The sequence below is a fragment of the Oreochromis niloticus genome, linkage group LG5, assembly GCF_001858045.2.
Source record: "Oreochromis niloticus isolate F11D_XX linkage group LG5, O_niloticus_UMD_NMBU, whole genome shotgun sequence".
Classification (NCBI taxonomy): Eukaryota; Metazoa; Chordata; class Actinopteri; order Cichliformes; family Cichlidae; genus Oreochromis; species Oreochromis niloticus.
This window is the reverse complement of record NC_031970.2, coordinates 39533051-39558726: the sequence shown is the minus strand read 5'-3', so window position 1 is coordinate 39558726 and position 25676 is coordinate 39533051. Positions and strand designations below refer to the sequence as shown.

General features: G+C 43.1%; 1 protein-coding gene across 1 annotated transcript in view; it reads left to right on the top strand.

Annotated features, from left to right (window-relative positions):
* The window catches only part of sypl2a (synaptophysin-like 2a), a 39508-nt gene extending 16187 nt beyond the window's left edge, over positions 1 to 23321 (top strand). Inside the window, exons 3-6 of the mRNA XM_003459336.5 lie at positions 4313 to 4428; positions 10624 to 10822; positions 11176 to 11346; positions 21364 to 23321. Of these exons, the coding sequence (XP_003459384.1) occupies positions 4313 to 4428; positions 10624 to 10822; positions 11176 to 11346; positions 21364 to 21489 (612 nt within the window). The 3' untranslated portion in view covers positions 21490 to 23321. The remainder of the gene's footprint in view (positions 1 to 4312; positions 4429 to 10623; positions 10823 to 11175; positions 11347 to 21363) is intronic.
* Positions 23322 to 25676: the final 2355 nt, after the last annotated feature.

Genomic DNA, 25676 nt, shown 5'->3' with positions numbered 1-25676 from the left:
AAGGAATATTGTTTAGTGGAGGGGTAGAGAAATCGCCACACATCAACAGCCCCATAGGTTTGTAAATATGACTGTAACACTAATGAGGATTTAGGGAGTGGAAGTCTTTTATCTGAGGAGCGATCTAGTACTGGATCCATAACAGTATTCATGTCTCCTCCAAGGATCAATTGGTGTGTATTAATCTGTGGAAGGGAATTAAGAAAGTCATTGAAAAAAGTTGAGTCATTCCAATTCGGAGCATATACGTTTGCTAAAATAAGTGAAGTATTAAACAGGGACCCTGTCACAACTACATAGCGACCATTTGGGTCAGCTATTGTGTGAGAGACTATAAATGGAGTATTCTTATTGATCAACATTGCTGCGCCTCTGACTTTACCATTGAATTTGGAATGAAAAATTTGTCCAACCCAATTTCGTCTTAATCCGACATGATCTGTATTCTTAAGGTGTGTTTCTTGAAGAAACGCTACATGTACTTTAAGATAAAGAAGATGAGAGAGTACCTTATTTCGTTTCACTGGGTGGTTCAATCCTTTCATATTCTAACTAATAAAGTTAACATGGCAGCCATTACTCACAGCAGTTGAAGTGTCATCAGCAGAAGTCATCACCATATAAGTACATGATGAAAAAGGCGGTTTCAATCGCAAATACCAATTCTATCGTGGGTGTACACTGAAATCTTGTTGTTAACAATAATCTGAGCAAATAATATACAACAAAAAAGAAAAAAAACAAAAGAAAAAATAGATAAATCCCTCCCACCCACCTCCCCGTGTTCAGTGTTGTCCCCAAACGATCCACACCAATTTCCCAAAGCTCCCCTGCTTCTATTAAGAGTCCCATTCACCTTATTCATAACCACAGCCCCACATAAGCAGAAGCATCTGAACTATGAATCACACATGTAGTCCAAAATATATTCAAGTTAGAAAGTCACAAAGTCCAACATAATAGAGTAAAATAATTAAGAGAAGGAAAGAGAAAAACTCCCACGTCAAATTTACCTGTAACCGAAAAACGGACCTGTTCCACTTCTAATCAAAGCTGACCCCGGAGTCCCTTTTAAGTGACAAGTACTGGAATATAGTTAACCTCCCAGGAAACAAGGGCAAGCTCACCAACATCTGAGATTTCTAAATGAACCTTGAACATGAAACTAAGCTAAACCACAGATCGTCCGTTTATTGATTGACAAAAATATAGTCACGATGGTATGAAAGTCCCAGTGGTTCTTATGTAATGTCATTCGGGAGATGACTCAAACTTGGAGTCAATGAAATCTTTCACTGCTTTAGGAGAGTCGAATACCTGTGTTTCTCCATTAAATGAGATCCGAAGCCGGGCAGGATAAAGAAGACCGTAGCGAACTCCGTCTTTTTTCTGTAGTAATCCCTTTACCTCGCTGAAAGCAGCCCAGCGTCTGGCCAGGTCGGCGCTGTAGTCAGGAAAGATGAAGATCTGCTTCCCTTGAAACTCCAGCCGGCCTTTCTGTCTGGCTAAGCACTGTATCCGCTCCTTCTCCTGGTAGTAATGGATGCGGCCACCCGGTGAGCTCTGTCCAGGATCGGAGCCTGCTCCAAACCGCCGGGACCACCCAGTACAACGTGCAACAGATCAGCAACAAATTTAGTGGGATTCCCTTGTTCGGCTCCCTCAGGCACTCCTAATATACATGTTACATCGTCTTCCCCGATTCTCCAAGTCGTCCGTTATCAGCAGTAACTTCTTGTATTGGTTACTCAGATCTGCGAAACATGTCTCCATAACTTCTAGCCGCTTATCCAGATTATTCAGGCCTTCTTCGTGTTCGCCCAACTTCTCAGTACATTCGTCAAGAGCGGTTTGGATGGGCGAAATGGCTTGTTTAATTTCGTCCCGTAGGTTGTCATTTTCCTCTTGAATCACTTCTTTGACAATGTTGCGGAAAGCTAGCAGTGTCACCGGATTAACGGTAGTTTTGCTAGCGGTCTCTGAGCAGCTAGCCTGTGCTCTTTGAGCAGGCTGCTTAGGAGGCATTTCACTTCGAGATAAGCCAAAAAGACGGAGAGAACAACAGCTAAAACAACGCTGACTTTCTTAATAGAGCTTAAGGAATCTCTGAATTGGGCCACAATAGGTGAACCATAAAGTAATTTAACAGATAAATGGGACCTCGTGGTTTGCGCTTCTACTCCATAACACGCCCCCTACTGGACCCGATTCAGTTTATTTTGAAAAATCTCAACAGGATCTTGAGCAATATTGTGAAAGGTTTATGTGGAAAATAAACAAGCGGACACGCGATGGTTTTACCGTCGTTGTTGCTAACGACTACGCATAAAAGCAGTCACTTGTCTGTCCGTAGTGTGGTTATATTAAATATAAGAGAAAGAGAGAACTTTAAGAGATTAATATAACCACTACAGTGACCATCAAAACCATGAAAAATATTGCCGTAAACAGTTTATTTTGTGACACCACGAAACAAACGATAATGACATTTTCATATCGTCATCTGATATATATGGTTATATCGAACAGCCCTACCCACACTGATCACAACAAAGACAGGAAACACCTCCAGCATGTGTAATTACTTTGCATGGATGTCTTTGATGGTGCTGACTCTCAGAGTGGAGCCAATCAGAATCGATAAGTCATATCGATAATGGATCGCTAAATTCTTATCAATTTCCATCTGTAGCCAATACGCCACCTTAAAATGTGATTCATATTTTGCATCCTGCTGTAAATATTTACCATCAGAATCGCGTCACACGCTGCTCACGGTTTTTAATTCAGCTCCAATGTTTTTATTTTAGAAATGCATCTTTTGTTTTTCTGGAGCTCATTACAAACTGCACAGAACAGTCACTGAGAACAGGATGTATTTACAGGAGACAAATAGAAAGTTAGTACCGTGAGTCTTAAATATCCATAGTGGTAATGTTGATCGATATAATGCTGTTGGAACTTTTTCAGCATAGAAAACTTATTTTTTTAGTCAGATTTGCCAGTAACACAATTTAATGAGTGACAGTTTGAGTAGGGATGTTTTCATAGTGCAGTACTGCTACTTTATCCTAAATGAACAGTATTATATTCCTCCAGCACTTGTCATTAACAGGAAATTGTTACGATAGTAATAATGTTCAGCAAAATATATTATACAATAAAAGTAGTAATATTGTACCATTCTTTAGCCAGGGAGGAGTAGAAGGAGATGCAAAAGGCTGTGAGAAAATCATGAGATGATTTAATTCAGTCGGTCTTGTTGAACTTGGAGAAAGATTTGCATCCATCCCTCTGTCCTCTGTCCTTAAGAACACATACAGTGGTATGAAAATAAGTTTTATGAATAAATATTGACTTCGGTTGATGTCTCCTCCCATGTATCCTTATCCGGTTGTTCAGTCTGACGTCACTGGCCGTGTCTGGCCCTAAACTCCGCTGCAGGTCCATATATCAAACGATCACTGTGGCATTACTGAGAGTTGAAAAACTGTCTAAAGTCTTTCATCTGTAATAAAATGATGAGTGTTCTGCTCTACCAGGTGTAACAATTGAGTTTAACATCCAGGCATCCATGAAAACGGAATTTATGACATTTAACGGCGTTAGAAGTTAGCAGGAAGTTAGCTCGCTAGCTTCCATCTAAATACAATATTGCATGTCCTGACTGCAGGGGTTTAGAAACAAATTCAAACGTACAGCTCTGCTATCACTTCCAACATAAATGAAGACAGAAAACTAAACAGCAGTGACGTTTGTAGGGCTAGCTGGTATATAATGATGTGCTACGTGACCGCTAGCGACACAGCTATGTTAGCATAACATAAACAAGCTAACTTTTTTTCCACTCGATAAAAGTTAACGTGAGTGTTCTCGGTGGTCAGGAACAAATGTAATCGCATGGCAGGATGCTGTAAACGGACCAAACTTCAGCCAGGAGAACAAGTGAGATAATCCATCCACAATACGAGGTTAGTCATTCATATACTGCTGCATGGGCTGTGCTGTAGTTACATCGTAAGGGTTTAAAAACTGAGCTTAAATAAATGATTAGCGGTAATAAAAGCCGAGGGAGGTCAACAGTGATCACTGACTGTTTTAGGAGCTTTTTGAGATTAAATAGAAGAAAATACAAAACATTGAACATGTTAACAACACAAAAGCCATATTAAACGCAGACTACTTTAGGCCCGGAAGTAGGATTCGTCACGTCATCACTGAACAACCGGATTGAACCAGATTTAATTTCCTGTGTTTGAAATGAATGCCTCCCCTCTGTTTAAGCCTGCCTGTGTTTTTCTGCCTTCAACAGGTCTTTTCAATCTTCGCCTTTGCCACCATTGGAGGTTACACTGGGACAACCCACTTCACAGTCAGTTGTCCAGACAAAGACCAACCTGTAGAGGCGTTTTTTGCCTACCCATTCAGGTACTGAAGAGCACTGGCACTCTCCCAGTCTAGTTTTTGATGCAGTGTCCTGATAGTTCCAGTCAACACGTTTACCTCATTAGTGTAATCAATGGTACGATATGATCAACAAGCATAAACTCTGATTTACAGATGTGTTTGGAACTTTTGAGGACTCACAAATGTGTACTCCAGTCCTTACACAGACACAAAGTGACCACAGGTACAACTATTTTACAACAGTGTCCATCCAAACCTGAATAAATAGTAATTACAGTTCAGCTTCATGAATTGGATCATTTTCTAACCTTTGTGTCCACACTAATGTCTAAAACTACTCCAACCACGCTCGTGCTCACTTACTAAACCTTAAACACACGTGCCCTGATACGCACAGATCACATTGGGGGGTTTGAGACAAATTTCATGGTACCAGCTTCACAAAGATCCACAGATGTCCACAAACTGTAAAACAGGGACATCCGGGCTTGCTCTCCATTCCTGCCCTTTTTTGTTTTGTTTGAAATAAAACAGACATTTCTCCTTCCAAATGAACAGCCCATCACCCCTGTACTGGAAACAGAGTTTTACCAGTTACAGACACTATATATAACCTGCTGGAAAAAGTCAGTCAGTGCACAGCTGCAGATGGAGGCAAACTCATGGTTGTACATCTCTGCAGATCATCCTCTGGAGTGAGTATATGCTAATCTCTGTGTATTTTGAATATAGATATAATACAGGTAATGTGGAATAACACTTTGATGTTAGCCATTCTCTGGTAGTAGCAGGCTAACACGGATGTTAGCTTAATGAGCCTTCAGTTAATCCAAAATGCTGCAGCAAGAGTCCTGACAGGGACTAGAAAGAGAGAGCAGATTTCTCCTGTTTTGGCTTCCCTTCATTGGCTTCCTGTTAAATCCAGAATTGAATTCAAAATCCTGCTCCTCACATACAAAGTCTTAAATAATCAGGCCCCATCTTATCTTAATGACCTTGTAGTACCATATCACCCTATTAGAGCACTTCGCTCTCACACTGCAGGCCTACTTGTTGTTCCTAGAGTATTTAAAAGTAGAATGGGAGGCAGAGCCTTCGGTTTTCAGGCCCCTCTTCTGTGGAACCAGCTTTCAGTTTGGATTCGGGAGACAGACACTATCTCTACTTTCAAGATTAGGCTTCAAACTTTCCTTTTTGCTAAAGCATATAGTTAGGGCTGGACCAGGTGACCCTGAATCCTCCCTTAGTTATGCTGCAATAGACGTAGGCTGCCGGGGATTCCCACAATGCACTGGGGGTTTCTTCCTCACTCACTCTGTGTTAATAGACCTCTCTGCATCGAATCATATCTGTTATTAATCTCTGTCTCTCTTCCACAGCATGTCTTTATCCTGTCTTCCTTCTCTCACCCCAACCAATCACAGCAGATGGCCCCGCCCCTCCCTGAGCCTGGTTCTGCCGGAGGTTTCTTCCTGTTAAAAGGGAGTTTTTCCTTCCCACTGTCGCCAAAGTGCTTGCTCATAGGGGGTCATATGATTGTTGGGGTTTTCTCTGTATCTTATTGTACGATCTACTGTACAATATAAAGCACCTTGAGGCGACTGTTGTTGTGATTTGGCGCTATGTAAATAAAATTAAATTGAGTGAAGTTCTCTTAAGGAAGTCTTAAAAGCATCTGGACTTCTTTAAGTTTCTTCAGGACGTGTCAGCTCTCATCTGAGAAGCTTCTTCAGTTCTAAGAGTGACTGGTGGAGAGTCCCAGATTTAAGCCCTGGGACTTTCTACCAATGACCTTAATGACTAATCCTGAAAACTTCACAATAGTTGATCAGTATTTGTAGTAGCAGTTTATTTAAACCATATATGAAGTTTCATACCCTACTGTGTGATGCTTTTAATTGTTTTATAACAGAGGGGTGACGAGATGTCCTGTTTATTTAGAAAAAGACCCACTTTATTTAAAAAAAACCAAACATGCATGTAATGTGATCTGTGCATATCAGGGGGATTGGTGCACACGCATTTAAGGTTTTGTAAGTAAGTGAGAGCGATGTTCTGTGTAGTTTTAGACGTTTGTATGTACAGAAAGATGTTTAAAAGAGGAAAAATGTTGGATTCATGAAGCTGAACTTCATAAATTGAGTTTATATCTTTGTTTATGTTTGTAGGTCATGGTAACACTTTTGAGGCAACACTTCTCTCAATAATACTGTTACATAATAATAAAGTGCATCTTGCAGTTAGGATGTAGAAACCAAAATAGTGTGTGCTACTTTTATTCTATTAGTGTTCTATTAGCAACCAAGACACAGAGATGTTCAGGCCATGCACAAGTAACATTAGGACTGTAATTCAATACCAGTTTAATCAGAATGAAATGGGAACAAATGGAAATGCTTTTGTGACAGCAATAAAGGACAGAAATGGCATGTTAAAGTCATCGTGGGGCAAATAATTACTTGATCACCTGCTGAATTTGTAATCTGGCACATGGTTGACTCCCTGGGTTATTACCTCCTGGGCTGCTCCTTCATCTCTGCTTGGATCATGCCCACTCCAGCAGCTCTGTGAAGGATGCAACACTTGGTTCACCCATCTGTATCTGGCCTTGCAGCCTGTACCCCAGGCCTTCATGGGGGTCTTTTAGACCAGGCCGGAGGCGAGCCGTTGGCCTAAAGGGAAGTGGGCACTGAGCCTGCTCCTGCTGCTGGTCTTCAATGCCCTGCTGGTGGCGCTCAGCTTACCCAGCAAGATGTCCAGTGGGCGGGAGTGGACCGCTTAGGACTTGCACCGGTGGACTATTGCTACCGTTTCCATGGCAGTATTGTTTGTGACTCTATTTGTCACGGGGCTTTCTGCAGATACTGTGGGTGGGTCCACTGCCACAGATCAGCCGGTTTGGACACTGCTGTGACCCTGGCAGAAGACTACCTGTCAGCCAAGGGAGGTGCTGACGCAGCCACAATGCTCGGCTGGGAGCCGGCTAGTTCCAGCTCTGAGGACGTGGCTCCGAGGTACTTCACCACTGCAGGCTGGGTGGAGGTCATGATAAATATCCCATAATGCTGCTACAAATAAAGAGCAAGGGCAAAATGCATAAAGGCTGTGGTTAGCTCCTGCCTGACACATCCTTAATACTGGGAACAGATTGGCCAGGGTTTCATAAGCTGCTGGGCCAGTGTGTGGGGATGTGTTCATGACCTGTCCGAGCGGGTCATGCTGACTGTGGAGTGGTACAGTCGGACAGGGGAGGAGCCACACAGGTATATCACATCAACCTCCTTAAAGGATGGAGAGAGGTTGAAACTGCGTTTCTGGGGAGCCTGGTGAAGGACTGTGATGAGTCGGGGCTGCAGGTGCCAAATTCCACCATTCCTGCCACCCTCCATTGTGATGACCATCTCACATAGGCCCAGAGAGCGGACGTTGCTGCATTACAACACCGTTTTGCAGCTGTGTTCTCCCCTCTGCGTGGCCGTACCCATCTCATAGAGCACCCTTTGGTTACACACCCTGGCGTGACAGTGCGTTCATGACCCTGTCAGTTACGTGAACACTAAAGAAAGATTGTGCAGAAAGAAATGGCTGAACTGCTGAAGATGGAAGTAATAGACAAGTCGCACATCACCTGTCTTTACTACAGTCCTTGTAGTGAAGAAAGTGTTGACTACTGCAGAAGGATCACAGTGTGATGCTTGTCCCATGCCCCAGGTTGGGCACTGCACTGTTTTTCAGCACACTGGGTTTAACCATCTGCTGGCAGATGGCCTTGTCTCCAGAATCGAAGGAAAAAGCGTCCTTCTCCACTCCGTACAGCTTGTACCAATTTGTCACATGTGTGTTCGACTTTTTCGGAGCCCCAGCCACTGCAGTGCCTCGTGGACTGGATGCTGCGGCTGCACAGGATCCAGGTGCACCTGCAGATGGATAAAACAGCAGCCATCGTATCCTGCCAGCATCCCAAGGCCGAAAAAGAGGTGACGTAGTTCTTTGGGCTAGCTGGTTACTACCACCAGTTCATGCTGAACTTTGTAGACCTGACCAAAAGGGTTCCCCAGATCTGGTCTAGTGGACGGAGCAGTGCCAGGCAGCGTTTATGCAGGCAAAGAGGCCCTCTGTGGGGAACCCCTGCTCCATACTCCTGATTTTTCCCTCCCATTCATTCTGCAGACTGACACCTTGAACAGAGGCCTGGGGGCTATTTTGTCCCAGCAGGTAAGGGAGGTGGACCACTCTGTCATTTACATCAGCTGGAGCCTGTCAGAGTGGGTGCAGCACTGTTGAGTTGGAGGGTCTGGCAGTGATTACCTCCCAGGCTGCCCATTCAGCAAGGAAAGGCATGATTATTTTCCTGTGTGTTTTTAACTCAGTGGGGGGAATTTTCAGATGATCGTAACCAGGGATGTCAAACATCAGGCCCGCAGGTCTGATATATATCGCAATATATTATGTTCTTCTGTACAGTGGTCCCGCGCTATAATGCGCTTCACCTTTCGCGGCCTCGCTGTTCTGCGGATTTTTTTTGTGCAATTTCACATGCTGTTTTTTTTGTTGTTGTTGTTTTGTTTTGGTTTTTTTTTACAGCGCATTGTGTTCTGCGTCCTGATTGGCTGTAGACCATTGTCAATCAATCTTGTGCCGTGTCTCCTGTACAGTACAGAATGTGTTCAGCTTGTCAAATTTACACAAATCTGTGTGACTCTGAAGTGCTGTGCTGTATGTTTGTACATTTTCTCCCCAACAAACAACAATGTCGACGAAACGTTTTGCACCGTCAAAGGGACCCGCGGGTGCGTTTGGTTTCATTCTATAACACTGGACTTATTTTTCTACGAAGGTTTGAACTTTGAGAGAGTTTAAACAAGAGAGAAAAGTGTGAAAATGTTCATGCCTGTCTGGAAAAAGTGTATAAAGTGTGTAGTGAGGGGTTTTACAGCCTTACAACATCTATAATAATTGTAAAAAAATAAAGTTGGCTACTTCGCAGATTTCGCCTATCGCGGATTATTTTTAGAACGTAACTCCGGCGATAAACAAGGGAGCACTGTATACCATATTTTCCGCACTATAAGGCGCACTTACAATCCTTTAATTTTCTCGAAAATCAACAGTGCGCCTTATAATCCGGTGCGCGTTATGTATGAATTCTGGTTGTGCTTACTGACCTCGAACTGATTTTATGTGGTACACGGTGCTCAAAAATCTGTTAAATGTTTTAGTACGACTTTGGTAAGCTACGAAGCCGCACGGCTTCATGGATTGTTGGAGCATTACGGCTACCGTAGTCAGGAGCCTCGCGGAGTAATCTAGGTCCTAAACTCCGTCCGCTACAGGTCCCAAAGTCAAACAAATACTGCGGCATCACTGAGAGTTAAAAACTGTCTAAATTCTTTCATCTTAATAAAAGGATCAGCGTTGCTGCTTTACCAGGTGTAACTATTAAGTTTAACATCCAGGCATCCATGAAAACAGGATTTCTTACATTTAACCGAGTTAGAAGTTAGCAGGAAGTTAGCAGGAAGTTAGCTCGCTAGCTTCCACCTAAACATGCTGCATTCTCTATGCTGTTTAATCTAATCATTCGTTTCAATAAAGAGCTTTGATTTCCTAGCCTGTTCATCCCAAGCAGAAACAGTGGAGGACTATTGGCACAATGTAGCATATCATATCAGGAGAGTTGCCATTTGTTTCCTCATTTAAAAAGAACAAGAGGGACCACACTTACAGATGTTGGACAGGTGACAAAGTCCTTGTAAGAAAGCTGTCAGTTTCCAAATTCCAGTCCCTGTAAACCAGGGGTGTCGAACTCCAGGCCTCAAGGGTCGGTGTCCTGCAGGTTTTAGAGCTCACCCTGGGCCAACACACCTGAATCAAATTATTAGTTCATTACCAGGCCTCTGGAGAACATCAAGACATGTTTAGGAGGTCATTTAGCCATTTAAATCAGCTGTGTTGGATCAAGGATACATCTAAAACCTGCAGGACACCGGCCCTCGAGGCCTGGAGTTCGACACCTGTGCTGTAAACTGTCTGTGTAATGGAGTGGAGCTGAAGGCTTACTCTGAGTCTGTTTTGATGAATCCTTTCTTTCCTCTTGCATTCCTTGGATAGTAAAGTAACTCAGGTGAGGATCTGTGTTCTCTGAAATCCAATAATAAAAACAGATGTGTTCAGAGCAGCAGGTGAATGTGCCTTCTTCCTCTCTACTGTCCTCAGGTTGGCAATGAAATCGTATTGTCGACCACTGTGTAACAGCTCTTCGTGCACTGAGACCTATCTGCAGGGCGACTTCTCCTCTTCAGCACAGTTCTTTGTGTGTGTTGGTGTGTTTGCCTTCCTTTATTGCACCGCCACACTCATAGTCTACCTGGGCTACCGGACTGTCTACCTGCAGACCAGCCGTGGTCCCGTCATAGTGAGTACACGTTTTGTAGACCAGTGATTATGGGTTAGGGTTAGCCCCTAACCCTACAACAAAGTAACATCCATATAGACTCAAGACGGAAAGTTTGCAGCAAAACACTGCATAGTAACAAGACGATCAGTGTTACTGGCTTCATCTTAAAGTGGTTTTAATCTTGCGGCTGATGGGTGTAACCATCGGAGAAAGCTTTGTCCTCCTTTATGCTGCTTAAGTAAAAATGGTCACATCCTATAATCTGCAAATGCAGTAGTAACTCAACATCACAGAGCAGGGCAGAAGCCAAAACTTTCATTCAGTTCAATGTCATTGAAAACTATACATTGCTGAGCATTTCTGTTTGATAGGACCTGCTGCTGACTGCTGCCTTTGCCTTCCTTTGGCTCGTGTCCTCCTCGGCCTGGGGCAAAGGCCTGACCGATGTTAAATATGCCACTGACCCCAACCGCCCGGTGGAGTTGTGTACCAGCTGTAAAGCAGGAGAGTTTCCTTCCATGGGCAGGCTCAACGCCTCTGTGGTAAGTTTTGCTAACACTGTGTAAGTGTTGCTTACAAAGGCTTACATCGATGACATCAATAATAGGGCTAAGTTTACGGCAAAAATGTAAAACGCAGATGAAATTAGCATGTTCTTGTAAGAATTTGAAGCAAAAATATGTCTGTTTTTGTACACGAGGCTTTGCTCAACTAATGCTGATGTCACGTCTTGTGTTGAAACATATGTGCAACAAGCTGTTTGTTAAATAACAGTGCAGTGAGTAGGATGCATCGTGTACTGAATAACTGTAAGTCCCGTCCACAAAGGAGCCCACTACAGAGTTCCCACAGGTCATGAACTCATTCTCAACAGTCAGAAAGTAAACTCTCAACATAGCTGGTATTTTTCTAGAAATATGTGGGTGCTGTATTCATTTTGAAGACTGGTCTTTGTAAGGGTACTGATGCTTGTTTGTGTTATTGAACATGATGTTAGTGAAAAAAAATAGTACTGAAACAAGACAGGATTTTGGCTTTAGATTGTGACTCTTACATTTTTAACACAGTACCATAGATCTGTGGAACAACGAGCTCTGACAGTGTTTCCAGTTTGGGTTTTGTAAGGCGTTCTGTGTAGGAGGCCGAAGCCCATTCAGACCTTTTGATGGTTTGTTACAGGCTGGTCGACCAGGTCCAGTCACTGATGTTTTTTATAATTCATTTAATGTTTATACACAGGAAGAATGAACAGACAGAAAACACAGCAGCATGATGCAGTCCTGGGCAAACAGGCCAGGTTACAGTTTAGTTGGATGTTCCTAACAAACTGTTTGAAAAACCACTCAAACATGCATACAATACCACATTTATCACATAAGGGAGAAACCTAAGGTTTTATTGAGTTTTGTCTTAGCGTAATGGAGTCTATGCAGAGCCTTAAACTGAATGAGCCTATACCTGGAGAGGACAGAGCAGAGCAATGGAGAGGCCGTCGTTTTTCTATTCTAGAAACTATTTCTAGAATAGAAATAGGTTTAGCATTAAGATCAGGGACACACCCCCACATAAACTGTCTAATTCGATGATAACAAAAATGCGTTGGACAACAGCTCAGAGTACCCAGCTTTCTTAGAGTCCCAGGGTGGGGTGCTTGAAGGTGCTCCACCCGGAGACTCTGTCGTCCTACTGGTAGACTTCAACACTCATGTGGGCAACGACACTGAGGGGTGTGACTGGGAGGAACGGCCAGCCTGACCTGAACCAGAGCGGTGTTCTGTTACTGGACTAATGTGCAAACCACAGTTTGTCCACAACAAACACCATGTTTGAACATAAAGCGTTCCTTAAGTGCACACGGCACCAGGACACCCCAGTCTGCAGGTCGAGGATCGATTTTATTTTTTTATTTTTTTTTTTATTTTTTTTTTTTTAACCTGTCCCGTTTGGTTCTTTTGCCATCAGAATTATTGTCTAAAGGCGAAGAAAGATACCCAACGGATTTACTTTACCAAATGGACCATCCCAGCCTTGCCGTAATGGTCCATTTGATTCACCTTTTATTGTTTATTTTATTTTCACTTGCTGAATACGGGACAGACTTAACTGGGGGAAAGAAAGGGGAGAAAGAAAGAGGGAAAGAAAAACAGCGGGGAAGAGGGCAAAAAACCAAAAACCGACAGAATAAGCAGACAAAAAAATACATATATCGATCATCTGGATCACCTGTTGAGAAAAAGAGAAAGCAAGCAGAAGAAAACGAGAGTAATAAACAACATCACAATGATCTATGGGAATATGACAGTAAATACTAAATATTAAACATTATTGTGCAGCACGTAAGATCGACAGCGCACAGTGTGCTTTGAGGTAAGAGCCAAAAAGGGTGTAGTTTGTGTGTGATCACCTGTGTGTACACCTGTGAGCATGAAGGTTTTCGATTTTATTACGGCATCATCACATTTACGTTCTGGACACTGGAGCTGAGCTGTCAGCTGATGACCACCTGCTGATGAGTTAGATCAGGTGGTGTGGCAGGACGCTGCACATACCCAGCGTGTAGTGAGGATATGGGGTTTCTTTGTGTGGGTTGAATGGGTCCAAATTCTCAACATCTGGTAAGAATTTCATGAAAATAGCACCTTTAGAATATATTTACTTAGAAAACTGGTTGCGTGTTCGTATTTATTTACCTGCTGTAACTGATTTACATCGAGTACATGAATTAAAATTGAAATTTAGACTGAAATAAAGTAATTGTATTGTATTAATAAAGCATGATGTTTAGTTAGCTTTGCACAAACATTGTAGAAATATCCTCAAAATGTAAATAAATGTAGTACTTGAACTTTTACCATGGCCATAGAGTTCCTGTAGCTAGTGTGTAGTTGACCCAGTATCTTTGTACTTGCCAAAAGTATTCAACCATCTCTTTCCAGATCATTGAATTAAGGTGTTACACCTTCGGCCATGGAAGTGATTGTTTTCAAACATGCCCTGATTCTTGCAGCATGCAGTCTGATTCTTCAAACAGGTGAAGAAATGGCTCGCTCTCAGGAGCTTGGTGAGCAACGTGTATGATACGATGCCACCTGTGCAACAAATCCAGCTGTGAAAATTCCTTGCTACCGTCAGCTGTTAGTGGTAATTTAATGAAGTGGATGTGATTGGGATTTGAGCCACAAAGTGGTAGTTCACGTAAAATCACAGTGCAGGGTCAGCAGATGCCACCGAGCTTCATGTGGCCTGCGGACTAGCTCAAGAACAGTGTATAGAGAGCTTAATGGAATGGGTTTGGCTGTCATGGCTGAGTAGCTGCATCCAAGCCTTACGTAACCAAATGCAATGCAAAGTGTTGGATGCAGTGGTGTAAAGCATGTCACCACCAGACTTTAGAGCAGTTTTTGTTCTCTGGAGCTACAAATCACATTTGTCCATCTGGCAGTCCAACAGATGAGCCTGGGTTTGGTGGCGAGTGTAAAGTTTGGTAGAGGTGTGAAAGAATAATGCTTAATGCTTCAGCATACCCAGACATTTTGGACAATTCCATGTTCCCAACACTGTGGGAAAAGGTTGGGTTATGGCATCATCCTGTTCCAACCTGACTGCACACTAGCGCACAAAGCAAGGTCTATAAAGACATGGATGAGCGAGCTTAGTGTGAAAGAACTGGACTAGCCTGACCTCAGTCCTGATGACCTTTGGCATGAGTTTGAGCAGAGACTGTGAGCCGTCCAACATCAGTGTCTGACCTCACAAGTGCACTTCTGGAAGAATTGTCAAACTTTCCCATAAACACGTTTGTAAACCTCGTGCACAGCCTTCCCAGAAGAGTTGGAGCTGTTATAGCTACAGATGGTGGGCCTGTGGATTAAAGATGGGGTGTCACTCATGTTCATATGCATGTGAAAGCAGACAAGCAAATATTTTTATTTTCACACTGACTCTCCTTCACCAACTGGATGTTGACTGTTAGGGAGATCTTCCTGACTGGATGTAGGTGGATGACAGAAATATAAAGCAGGCTTGTGTTAGAGACGGGACTTTTCTACTAATTGTCTGTGTGTGCAGAGTCACTCGTATGTCAGTATGAAACCTTGTTTTGATCTGCTGTATTCTGTCTTGTAGTTTTTCAGACAAGGCTATGAATGTAAAATGGTTTCGGTCATGCGACAGTGTAATGGTCTACACATTCGCCTAAGAAGGGAAAGATCCCCAGTGCCATCCTGGGAATCGGTGCAGATTCCTTGGAAGTTAAACCAGGATGGATGTCCAAACACACAGAGCTGCGATCCCTGTGACGAAGGCTGCCACCAAAGCTAGCTTTATTTTCAGCATACCTAATGAGATTAAAGGGAATGTCTATAATATTGTCTTTATGTAGACTATATTATAACTGTACTGATAACACAGGTCTGCAACCGAAAACCAAGCTTTTTTTGACTGTTCTCTTATAGACTTTTACTGAAACTGGGAAAGAAATTGCATCTCGTCAGGTTTCCTAAAAATATGCCATGCAGCTGAAAAACCCATTTATGTGCAGAGCTGTGTAATCATTGTCTGAGAACACTGTTGTTTGAGGACAAATACTGCCATCTGGTGTTAAAACAGAATCAGGCACAGCTTGTTGCAGTAGTGTAGTTAACTGTAAAACATATTCTTAAAATATCATTCACTAGTTGTTGTTTTTTCTCTTTTTCAATAAGTAAACATGCAGTAATTGCAATTTCTTGTATGTACATTTAGTATTTGTCTTAATTTCTCTTTAAATTATACACTACCTGTCAAAAGTTTTATATGTTACATCCTTCGTAACAGCCGCCCTTTGCTTTGATTCCTGCTCTGCTCACTCTTAGCATTCTCTCTCCATGAGCTTCATGAGTCGTCACCTGAAATGGTTTCCAACAGTCTTGAAGGAGTTCCCAGAGATGCTGAGCACTTGGTGGTCCTTTTGGCTTCACTCTGTGCTCCGTCTCATCCCAAACCATCTCATTGGGTTTAGGTCAGGTGACTGTGGAGGCCAGGCCTCCAGCACTCTCCTTCTTGGTCAAACAGCCCTCACACAGCCTGGAGGTGTGTTTGGGCTCATTGTGCTGTCCTGGCATGTGGCTGCAGGATGCTGTGGTAGCCATGCTGGCTCAGTGTGCCTTCAGTTTGGAATAAATCCCCAACAGTGTCACCAGCAAAGCACCCCCACACCATCACACCTCCTCCATGCTTCACAGTGGAAACCATGCATGTGGAGACCATTGTTCACCTTTTCTGCACAAACACACAGCGGGTGGAACCAAAGATCTCAGATCTGGACTCATCAGACCAAAGCACAGATGGTCTAATGTCCATCCTTGTGTTTCTTGGCCCAAACAAATCTCTTCTGCTTGTTGCTTTTCCTTAGTCGTGGTTTCTTAGCAGCTATTTGACCATAAAGGCCTGATTCACACAGTCTCCTCTGAACATGTAGAGATGTGTCTGCTGCTGGAGCTCTGTGTGGCATCTGTCTGGGCTCTGATCTGAGCTGCTGCTAACTTGTGATTTCTGAGGCTGGTGACTCGGATGAATGTATCCTCAGCAGCAGAGGGGACTCCTGGTCTTCCTTTCCTGGGGCGTCCTCATGTGAGACAGTTTCATCGTAGTCTTGATGGTTTTTGCGACTGCACTTGGACACATTCAAAGTTTTGGCAGTTTTCCGACTGACTGACCTTCAGTTCTTAAAGCAATGACGGCCTGTTGTTTCTCTTTACTCAGCTGATTGGTTCTTGCCATAATATGAATTCTAACAGTTGTCACACAGGGCTGTCAGCTGATGGTCCCAACTCCATTAAGAAGGCAAGAAATTCCACAAATGAACCCTGACAGGTGTGAAACATGTCAGGTGACTACATCATGAAGCTCACTGAGAGAAGGCCGAGGGTTTGCTTTCAGGAGCTGGCTACTTTCAGGAATCTAACATATCTTGCTTCATATATTTGATGTCTTCAGTTTGTATCTACAGTGTACAAAGTAGTAAAAATAAAGAAAAACCACGAGACCATGAAAACTCTTCCATTTCAGAGTGCAGTGAGACAGTAAACTGCAACATTTACAACAGAAAAGTGGGAAATTTGTTCTACAGCTTTGAGTGGTAGAGTGATAAAAGGATGAAATACTTCAAGTCAAGTCAGTTTAGCAATCAACATTTCCAACAATCATTGTATCAGCTGAGCAATGAGATAGAAACACATCCAGACAAAAACAGCGCTCTTTCAAAGTGAGTGCTCATTGGTTTCCTTTTGTAACTGCACACAGTATTTGGGGTTTTTTAAAGAAAGTTGTGTTTACATGACATAAAATATTTTTAAGGAAGAAATGTTCTTAAATCGAAAAATAAGTAAGTTACAATTATATGAATACAAAATAAAATACAAACTAGGCAATAAAAGCCTGTACTGTGCTTCCTGTCAGGCTTTATACAGGAAAAAAGGATTCCCCCTTCATTTGTTGTTTTTTTGTGCATATTTGTCACACAGATTTGACTGTTACACAAAGATGACCCCGTACATGTAAGAAGCAGTTTTCATTTACTGCACTGAGAAATCAGTGAAGTAGTCTGCCAAAGTAAAGGAGTCTGAAAGATCTGAGAAGCAGCATGCTGTGCCACATTCAGGGTCATGTGGGTGGAGAAGGGTTACAAAGCAAGACGGGGCCAACAGTCGGTGTCACAGCTACATTTGATGAGCTTTTCTCCCTTCGAAAACAAACGTAAACACTTTATTTTGTATTTACTCAGGTTTGTCTTTATGTTAAAATGTGTTAAATGAACTGAACTATGAACGTGTCACAAATATGAGAAAACAAAGCGATCGGGGAGGGGGCAGTGTGCCTTAGGAGGAAAGGTCTGACCGTACTGTGTCTGGATGAGGTAGACTTTGTTAGGTCTTGTGTTGGTGTTTGTCAGTGTGTGACCCTCAGCAGACTCACCTCATCACTGCAGTCAGGCACCTGTCTTTGTTCTTCAGCAGGCTGCCAGTCAGCTCACCTGCATCCATGCTCTGTCATGTTGGGCCGGCTGTAGCGCCGGATAGAGCCAGTTATCCTCGGCTCCTCCAGCCTACGAGCCTAATATCCTAACCTCGCGTTGCTCTGCGATGCTTCCTCGTGGCTGCAGTGTTAATGTGAGAAACGTGCTGGTGTGAACGGATGAGTGAGTGTTCAGCTAGAGTAGAAACGTGCTATATAAGAATCCATTTCGTTTGAAATCCTTTAACTTACTGTAGATTTTTCTGTTTAAAAAAAAGGCAGCTCGTCTTCACGTTGAAGCTTCTGGAACAGGTGTTTTGATAATAAACTCCTCCCACCAGGTACAGCCTCTTATGGCACTTACAGTAGAAGGTGCTGCTGTTTTGGACACTAGAGAAACTCGTGCTGCATTCACTGTCTCAGTGTGTCTGTGGCTCCACATTAAACACAAACTGAGCACTGCAGCGTCGTGGCCCAAACCATTAGCATCCAGGATGTTTTTAAGATGATAATAGAGTTACTGGAGTTAATAACTGAGGTTACACAGGTGTTTGTACCCTTGACAAACTTCCCTTCATTGGCTTCCTGTTAAATCCAGAATTGAATTCAAAATCCTGCTCCTCACATACAAAGTCTTAAATAATCAGGCCCCATCTTATCTTAATGACCTTGTAGTACCATATCACCCTATTAGAGCACTTCGCTCTCGCACTGCAGGCCTACTTGTTGTTCCTAGAGTATTTAAAAGTAGAATGGGAGGCAGAGCCTTCAGTTTTCAGGCCCCTCTTCTGTGGAACCAGCTTCCAGTTTGGATTCGGGAGACAGACACTATCTCTACTTTCAAGATTAGGCTTAAAACTTTCCTTTTTGCTAAAGCATATAGTTAGGGCTGGACCAGGTGACCCTGAATCCTCCCTTAGTTATGCTGCAATAGACGTAGGCTGCCGGGGATTCCCATGATGCATTGAGTTTTTCCCTTCCACTCACCTTTCTCACTCACTATGTGTTAATAGACCTCTCTGGATCGAATCATATCTGTTATTAATCTCTGTCTCTCTTCCACAGCATGTCTTTATCCTGTTTTCCTTCTTCACCCCAACCGGTCGCAGCAGATGGCCGCCCCTCCCTGAGCCTGGTTCTGCCGGAGGTTTCTTCCTGTTAAAAGGGAGTTTTTCCTTCCCACTGTCGCCAAAGTGCTGCTCATAGGGGGTCATATGATTGTTGGGCTTTTCTCTGTATTTATTATTGTGCTATCTACTGTACAATATAAAGCGCCTTGAGGCGACTTTTGTTGTGATTTGGCGCTATATAAATAAAATTGAATTGAATTGAATTGAATTGAGTACTTGCTTAAACCTCTGTGGCAGGAGAAACAGACTGTCCCATGGTGCCATGGTGTTTCAGGCTGATATCCAGACACACCTGAATGTTTTCCCAGTACTGTGCCGTCTTTGTGTATACAGACTTGGAAAAGCCTGAGGTTCAGAGCACTTTAGAGCATTTTATTTGTTGCTGATCGTTCTCTCTGACACGACGGGTCCTCCAGCTGTTTAAAGAAAACCACAGCATGCTGCTGCTGTTATGGTAATAATGAGATCCTCATTGCCCAGTTTAGGGCTCCGTGTTCCTTTGAGCTCACCTGAGAGTTTTGTTGTTCAGGTGTCATTAACCTGTTGTGAGGATTTTAGTTTTGGCACCACTTTAACAAAGGGACTGATGGAGGATCTCAGGATCTCCAGGGAACTTTCAATCATAGTGACAGTACGAACAGCTGTGGACACAGTCCTCACAGCCTCATTCAGTTTGATATGTATCAGCTGTAAGAGCCTGTAGAACAGGGAGTATTCACCAGTTTCCCAAACAGTAACACAAAGGCAGTCCCAGTGGTGTAATCATGTACAATGAGAGGAAACAGGCCAAACTATAGAGCTGAAACTGGGTCCATGGTTGTTGTTTGTTGTTTTTCAAACGAATGCAGAGATTTGTAAGTCGTGTTCATGGTGCTTCATCGAGCCAGCCCTGCAGAAGCTGAGAGCGTATAAAAGCAGCCACTTCTTTTTAAGTGGCTGGTAATATCAAATATAACTTTAATATGTTCAACAATTAACAGCAAACGCACAAACTGTGTGAAGTTCACTCAGAGATGGAACAGGTCAGACAGATGGGACAGAACAGGAAGAAGAGAGGTTGTATCTGAAGGTGAGGACTGCTCAGTCCTACACCGAAAAGTCCTCATGTTTGTTTGTTAGTTTGGCCCCCGGCTGTAAAAGGCTGATGTCATCAGCGGGTGGGAAAGCATGGCAGCTTGTGAGTGACCTAACTCAGAACGAAGCGACGTTTGATGCCTGCGGTGCATCTGCTACAGATTCTGAGGTGAATGTGATCACTGAGAACAGGAAACCATGCATCTGCTAAAAGTCACATCTGTATATGAACTTATGTTTCTTTCATACTGGGAAACATCCAGCAGCCTTTCTGTTATTAAATTACTTTGCAGTTTATTGTAGGATATAAAGCTTACCACAGTAAAGCACTGTGCTGGCTGTAGTTGGGTTACATAAAGGGTGAATCCCACCTCATATTACTGCTCAGGTTTAAATGTAAAGTCAGCTTCTACATGTAGGCTACAGAAAAGCAGACTCCCTGTTTTCCTCTGCCCGTGTTCTACGTGACACTTCAGTCCATTCATTATCAGTAAAACTGAAACAGGTTATATTCATGCACTAGTCTCATTTTACTATATTAATGTAAAGGTTCAGTTAGCTTTGCTGGTAGAAACGTCCTCAAACAAGCTTTTGACTTTTTTACTTTGAGCCTGCTCTTTTTCACTTACTCGAGTAAAGAAGTATTTCATCTGTTATATTGAAAACTATTTCAAGTACAGTTGGGCCTCTGTATAGAATTAGGATGCAGCAGAAGTTAAATCTGAGTCCAAACAATGACACGTTTTCTTTAAATATTGTGTGAAGATGTAGTTACTGAGATGGTGAAAGGTGAAAAATTCAACCCTCAAATATTAAACCAAGGCTAACTCAGTCCTTTTTGATTTAAGGTAACAGTTTAGCTCACGACTCTTTTAATATGTGGCAGAATTATTTTTCTAACTTTGTCTACTTTTTGTCATGTTTTACATTTTTCTGTTTTAACCCTTCCACACACAGTGGTCCCTGCAGTGGACCGCTATCCAAAGGCTGGTTCCTTGTATGTGTGTCAGTGTTGCTGGTAAACTTGCACATAAACCACTACACTGGACACTGATGTGTCACTGCATATCCTGCCGTTACATTTGTTAGTTTATATATGTGTTGTTATATTGTCATCTTTTAAAAAACTGTTATTTTCTAGTTTTTTACACAGTGTGTGTCAAATTCACAAGTCAAACGTATGTTGTCCACCTACGTGGACATGTAACAAACTCTGCATGTTTAAAAAATGAAGTTCAGAAATCTTTTTTTCATGCCTAAAGATGAATAAAAATACTTCAGAGAAAAATCCTGATTGAGGCTGTCAGAACTCATGCATGAAAGGGTTCATTTCATCACTTGTGTTTTCATGTGTTTCTGCAGATTTTTGGCTTTCTGAACCTGATCCTGTGGGCAGGTAACTGCTGGTTCATTTACAAGGACACTCCGTTCCACAAGGATCCTGCCCCACCCACCACCATGGAGGAAGGCGGAGCCCCAGGACCCTAATCATGTAGTTAGGGTCCCCCAACACAGCCATGCACCCTTAAAGAAAGCTTTGTCCCACACTGATGTAGAGAAATCCCCCCAGTGAAACACTGGTCTTTAGCAGCCCCCCTTCAGCTCAGTTCCTTTAACGTGTCAAAACCCTAAGCTCAGATTCACATCCAGCAGGGTCCCTGAATGATGAAGGAAGTCTCCTCCTCTCTTCTGGCTCTGGAGATTAAAGTGTCAGAGATCACCACTCCAGCTCATGTTGATATGCTGCTTGACTCTAACAGTCACACTACAGTCTGCTGTGTTTGAAACACTTGTATGTTTTGAACATGTCTTCAGATGGTGAAGGCTTGTATCACTACAGGCTCGTTACACACTGACTCCAGGAGCTTTTCAGGACACACTGTGCTTACTTCCTGTTTGATTGCAGTACTATTACACTACACTGTACTAAATGTCTAAATGTAACTCTAGTAACATTATTTATGTTTGACTCTGTTTCCCCAGTTTCATTGTGCAGCATCAGTGTAATTAGAATTGCACTGATTAGACTGTTTATGTGTTGTTGATGCTGGAATTTGTGTTTATGCAAAAGGAGAAAAAGCCGTGACTGAAATATGTTCTGTCTCATTCATTCATATCATTGGGGTGAGCTCATATTAGCGAAACACCGGCACCACATATCTTATTAACTTATTTAACTAAAACATTCTTTCATATCAAACATCCTTGAAAGAGTAGTTGTCAAACAGCTAACTGATCATCTGCAGAGGAATGGCTTATTTGAAGAGTTTCAGTCAGGTTTCAGAGCTCATCACAGCACAGAAACAGCTTTAGTGAAGGTTACAAATGATCTTCTTATGGCCTCTGACAGTGGACTCATCTCTGTGCTTGTCCTGCTAGACCTCAGTGCAGCGTTCGATACTGTTGACCATAATATCCTATTAGAGCGATTAGAGCATGAATTAAGGGCAGTGCAGTAGTTTGAAACTCATCTGTGTAGAATTTCATTTATTCCTGACAATGGGAGTCCTGGTCACACACTGAGGTGCTGCTGGGACCAGTTCTTTTTCCCTGTGGCAGCATCAGCCCACTCAAAGACATCCATTCATTCATCCTCTTGCTCTTATCTGGGTCATGGAGGGTGAAGCCTCTCCGAGCTGCCACAGGGCGAGAGGCTGGGTACACCATGGACTGATTGCAAATATGACGCAGGATTAACGCAGAGAGGCTGACAACCATTTGCAGCCTAACCCCACTAACTTCACTGGACTGTGGAAGGAAGGTGGAGTACCTGGAAATAACCCACACAAACACAGTGAGAACATGAAGTCCACACACACTGGCCCTGGTGGGTGGTGGAGTCGAGCTGGAACAGTGCTGAGCTGCACGTTTGAAGGCGTAGCGTACGGTTTCATTCCTGTGCAGATGATACCCAGCTTTATATATCTGTGAGGTCAGATAACACACCAGTTAGTTAGAAAGAAGGAAGACCTGGATGGGCTCTAACTTTCTGCTTCTAAATTCAGATCAAACTGAGGTTTTTGGACTGCAAATCTTAGAAACAGGGTATCTGTCAGATGCTCACTCTGGATGTCCTCCAGCAGTGATGGTCAAATGAAGCTCTCATTGAAAAAGGTTCATTACTCAGCACAGTCCTGTTTGGCGCCATCTGATGGACAAAATCTGAAGAGCAGGTTGAATCTAAGCTTGAGACAAACTCCTTCATCGGCTCTGCACTCAAAGAGCAAAACTGACAGCTTCTCTTTAACACGTGACAGCATTTCTACCTGATACTGGGCTGCTGTTTGTGTCTGATGAATAAACATGTGCAGCGCTCTTTGCTTCTGACTTCTGGCCATTTGTAAACATAATAAATAAAAATATATCATAATGAACCACACACTCTTATAATAGGCTGGGAGTGTGCCTGTGCTGTGAGGCCCTGCCTCCCTGTGCTTATGTACAGGTGCATAATTACCATAGCTTACATGTATGTTTGGGACCTAGGGCTAGAGTTGCTCATGAACTGGTGAAATAAAAACACATTAGTGTTATTAGTGTATTTGTTTTTGATTTAGAACATCCTCGCTGCTTCCATGACTCCCAGTATCTCACAGACTGGTTCACCAAAGATCTGACCCATGATTCACTTCCTTAAACCACTGAGTCAGGTACTGAAGCAGTGACACACCAAATGGAGCTGGGACATGACTGATCGCGTGCCTTGCTCGTCTAGACAAACCAGGCCTTGGCACAGTGTTTCTGAGTGTGTATTATGTTACTGACAGTGTGCCAGAGCGTCACCATGACCAGCACTAGCCTGTAACACTGTAAGGAACCTCAGAGTAGTCCAGCGTGCATGTTAAAGCACTGTATAGGACTGCTTTGTTCCATTTTTGCAGTATCTCTAAGATTAGAAACATCCTGTCTTGGAATGATTGTTTCACAAACAACAAAAAGCTTTTTGTGCTGACTGCAGTTAGCTCCGAGGTTCTCAAAGTCTTTGTCAGCAGGTGGATATAAGCGTAGGTACTGTACTGCCTGCTTTGGTTATTCATATTTTAGCACATCTTTGCTCATCCTCTGGTTTGTGCTTCAGTGAGTTCAGGGCTTCCCAGTGCTTCATAATGTTGTCTGTTCATATCCACGTTTGTATTTCAGGTGTTGACGCCACCTGTAAGTTCTATTAAAAGATCCGGGCTCCTCCAAGCAGCCTGTGCTACTGCAGAAGCTCCACTCTTTATTAATCCCAGAGGAAATCATGCTGTCACAGTAAGAACAGTAAACATCCCAGTATATTACACAAGTATGTATGCTGACATTGAGGTGCCCCTCTTATCAAACTGTACTTTATTTCCTCTGCAGAGGTATTAGAGGGTGTCGGTACAGAGGTATCCACGGGCAGGGATGATTTCCGGTGTTGTTCAGTGGTGCATCATGGGTAATCTCAGTCTCCCACTGAGTGTGCTCCTGTGACTGGCCAGCACGTCATGGAGTGGGTGGGAGGTATTGTCCAGCATTGCCTTTATCTTGGACAACATCCGCCTCTCAGACACCACCTTAGGGGAGTCCAGCTCCGTCCTCACTACGTTACTGGTCTTGTGGATCAGTTTATACACAACTCTTAACCTGCTGTCCCAGCATGCAACAAGATGGCACTGACCACAGCAGACTCATAGAAAATCCTGAGCGTTGTTGGACAGATGTTAAAAAACCTCAGCCGCCTCAACAAATGCTGACAGCAGAGTGAGCCGGTGGATGGAGCAGTTTAAGGATCTCATCAGTCCCACAGTCAGCACTTCTTATACTGAAGTCTGAGGAGGAGGGAGACAACTCAGCGCTGACTAAATGAACGTCAGGACGCAGCTTAAATGGCAGACAGCTGATTGTCAGATGATGCCTGTGCTTGATTGATTCAGGTGTGTCCAGGAGAATCTGAGCTCCCAGGAGGATCCTGTCTCTGTGAAGTAGGTCACCACACCCACAGACAGACAGGGAAAACAAAGGGCAGAGACAGAAACGGTGGAGATGCACAGGAGGAGTCACACCATTCCCTGAAGACCCCTTTGAACTTTTAGTGTAGACCTTAGAAGGGTCCAGAATCCTATTATAGTTGTAGTCTGCCACCTCTCTGTCTTATTAGACTCCTCTGAGTGTTGGACGTGCACAGCAGAAGCTGTCTGCAGTCACAGCTGGACCACCTGCAGTACAAATGGACCAGTACTGCCACGCACACCTTCAAGGTCAAGTGTACTTATATAGCACAACAGGCCATGCTGCACAGCGTGCTTATCAATGTAAAATGCCACTAAAATAAACAAAATGCACAACAATGATGCAGTAAAATATAGAAACATAAGTCATTAAAAACAACCTCCCACAGAGACGGCTCTGTCACCACCACACTTATGTTTAGTCTGTGGAATCGTTAAGGTTAGCTTATGGTTGTTTCTACAGCTCAGACAGGTGACAAGGTTAACTGATTTAAAAACAAAAAGTCCAATTTTAAAAATAGACCCTGTAAGGAACAGGGAGCTAGCGCAGAGAGGCTCACCTGACTACACAATAAGAGCACCGTCAGCGTGTTTGTTAACAGAGTTACCAACAAAGCTAACTAACTAAACAGGCTGGTCCTTTGGTTAAATTCCCTTTGTGAACTAACAACATTCCTGGTTCTTGTGTCTACTGTGTGCCTT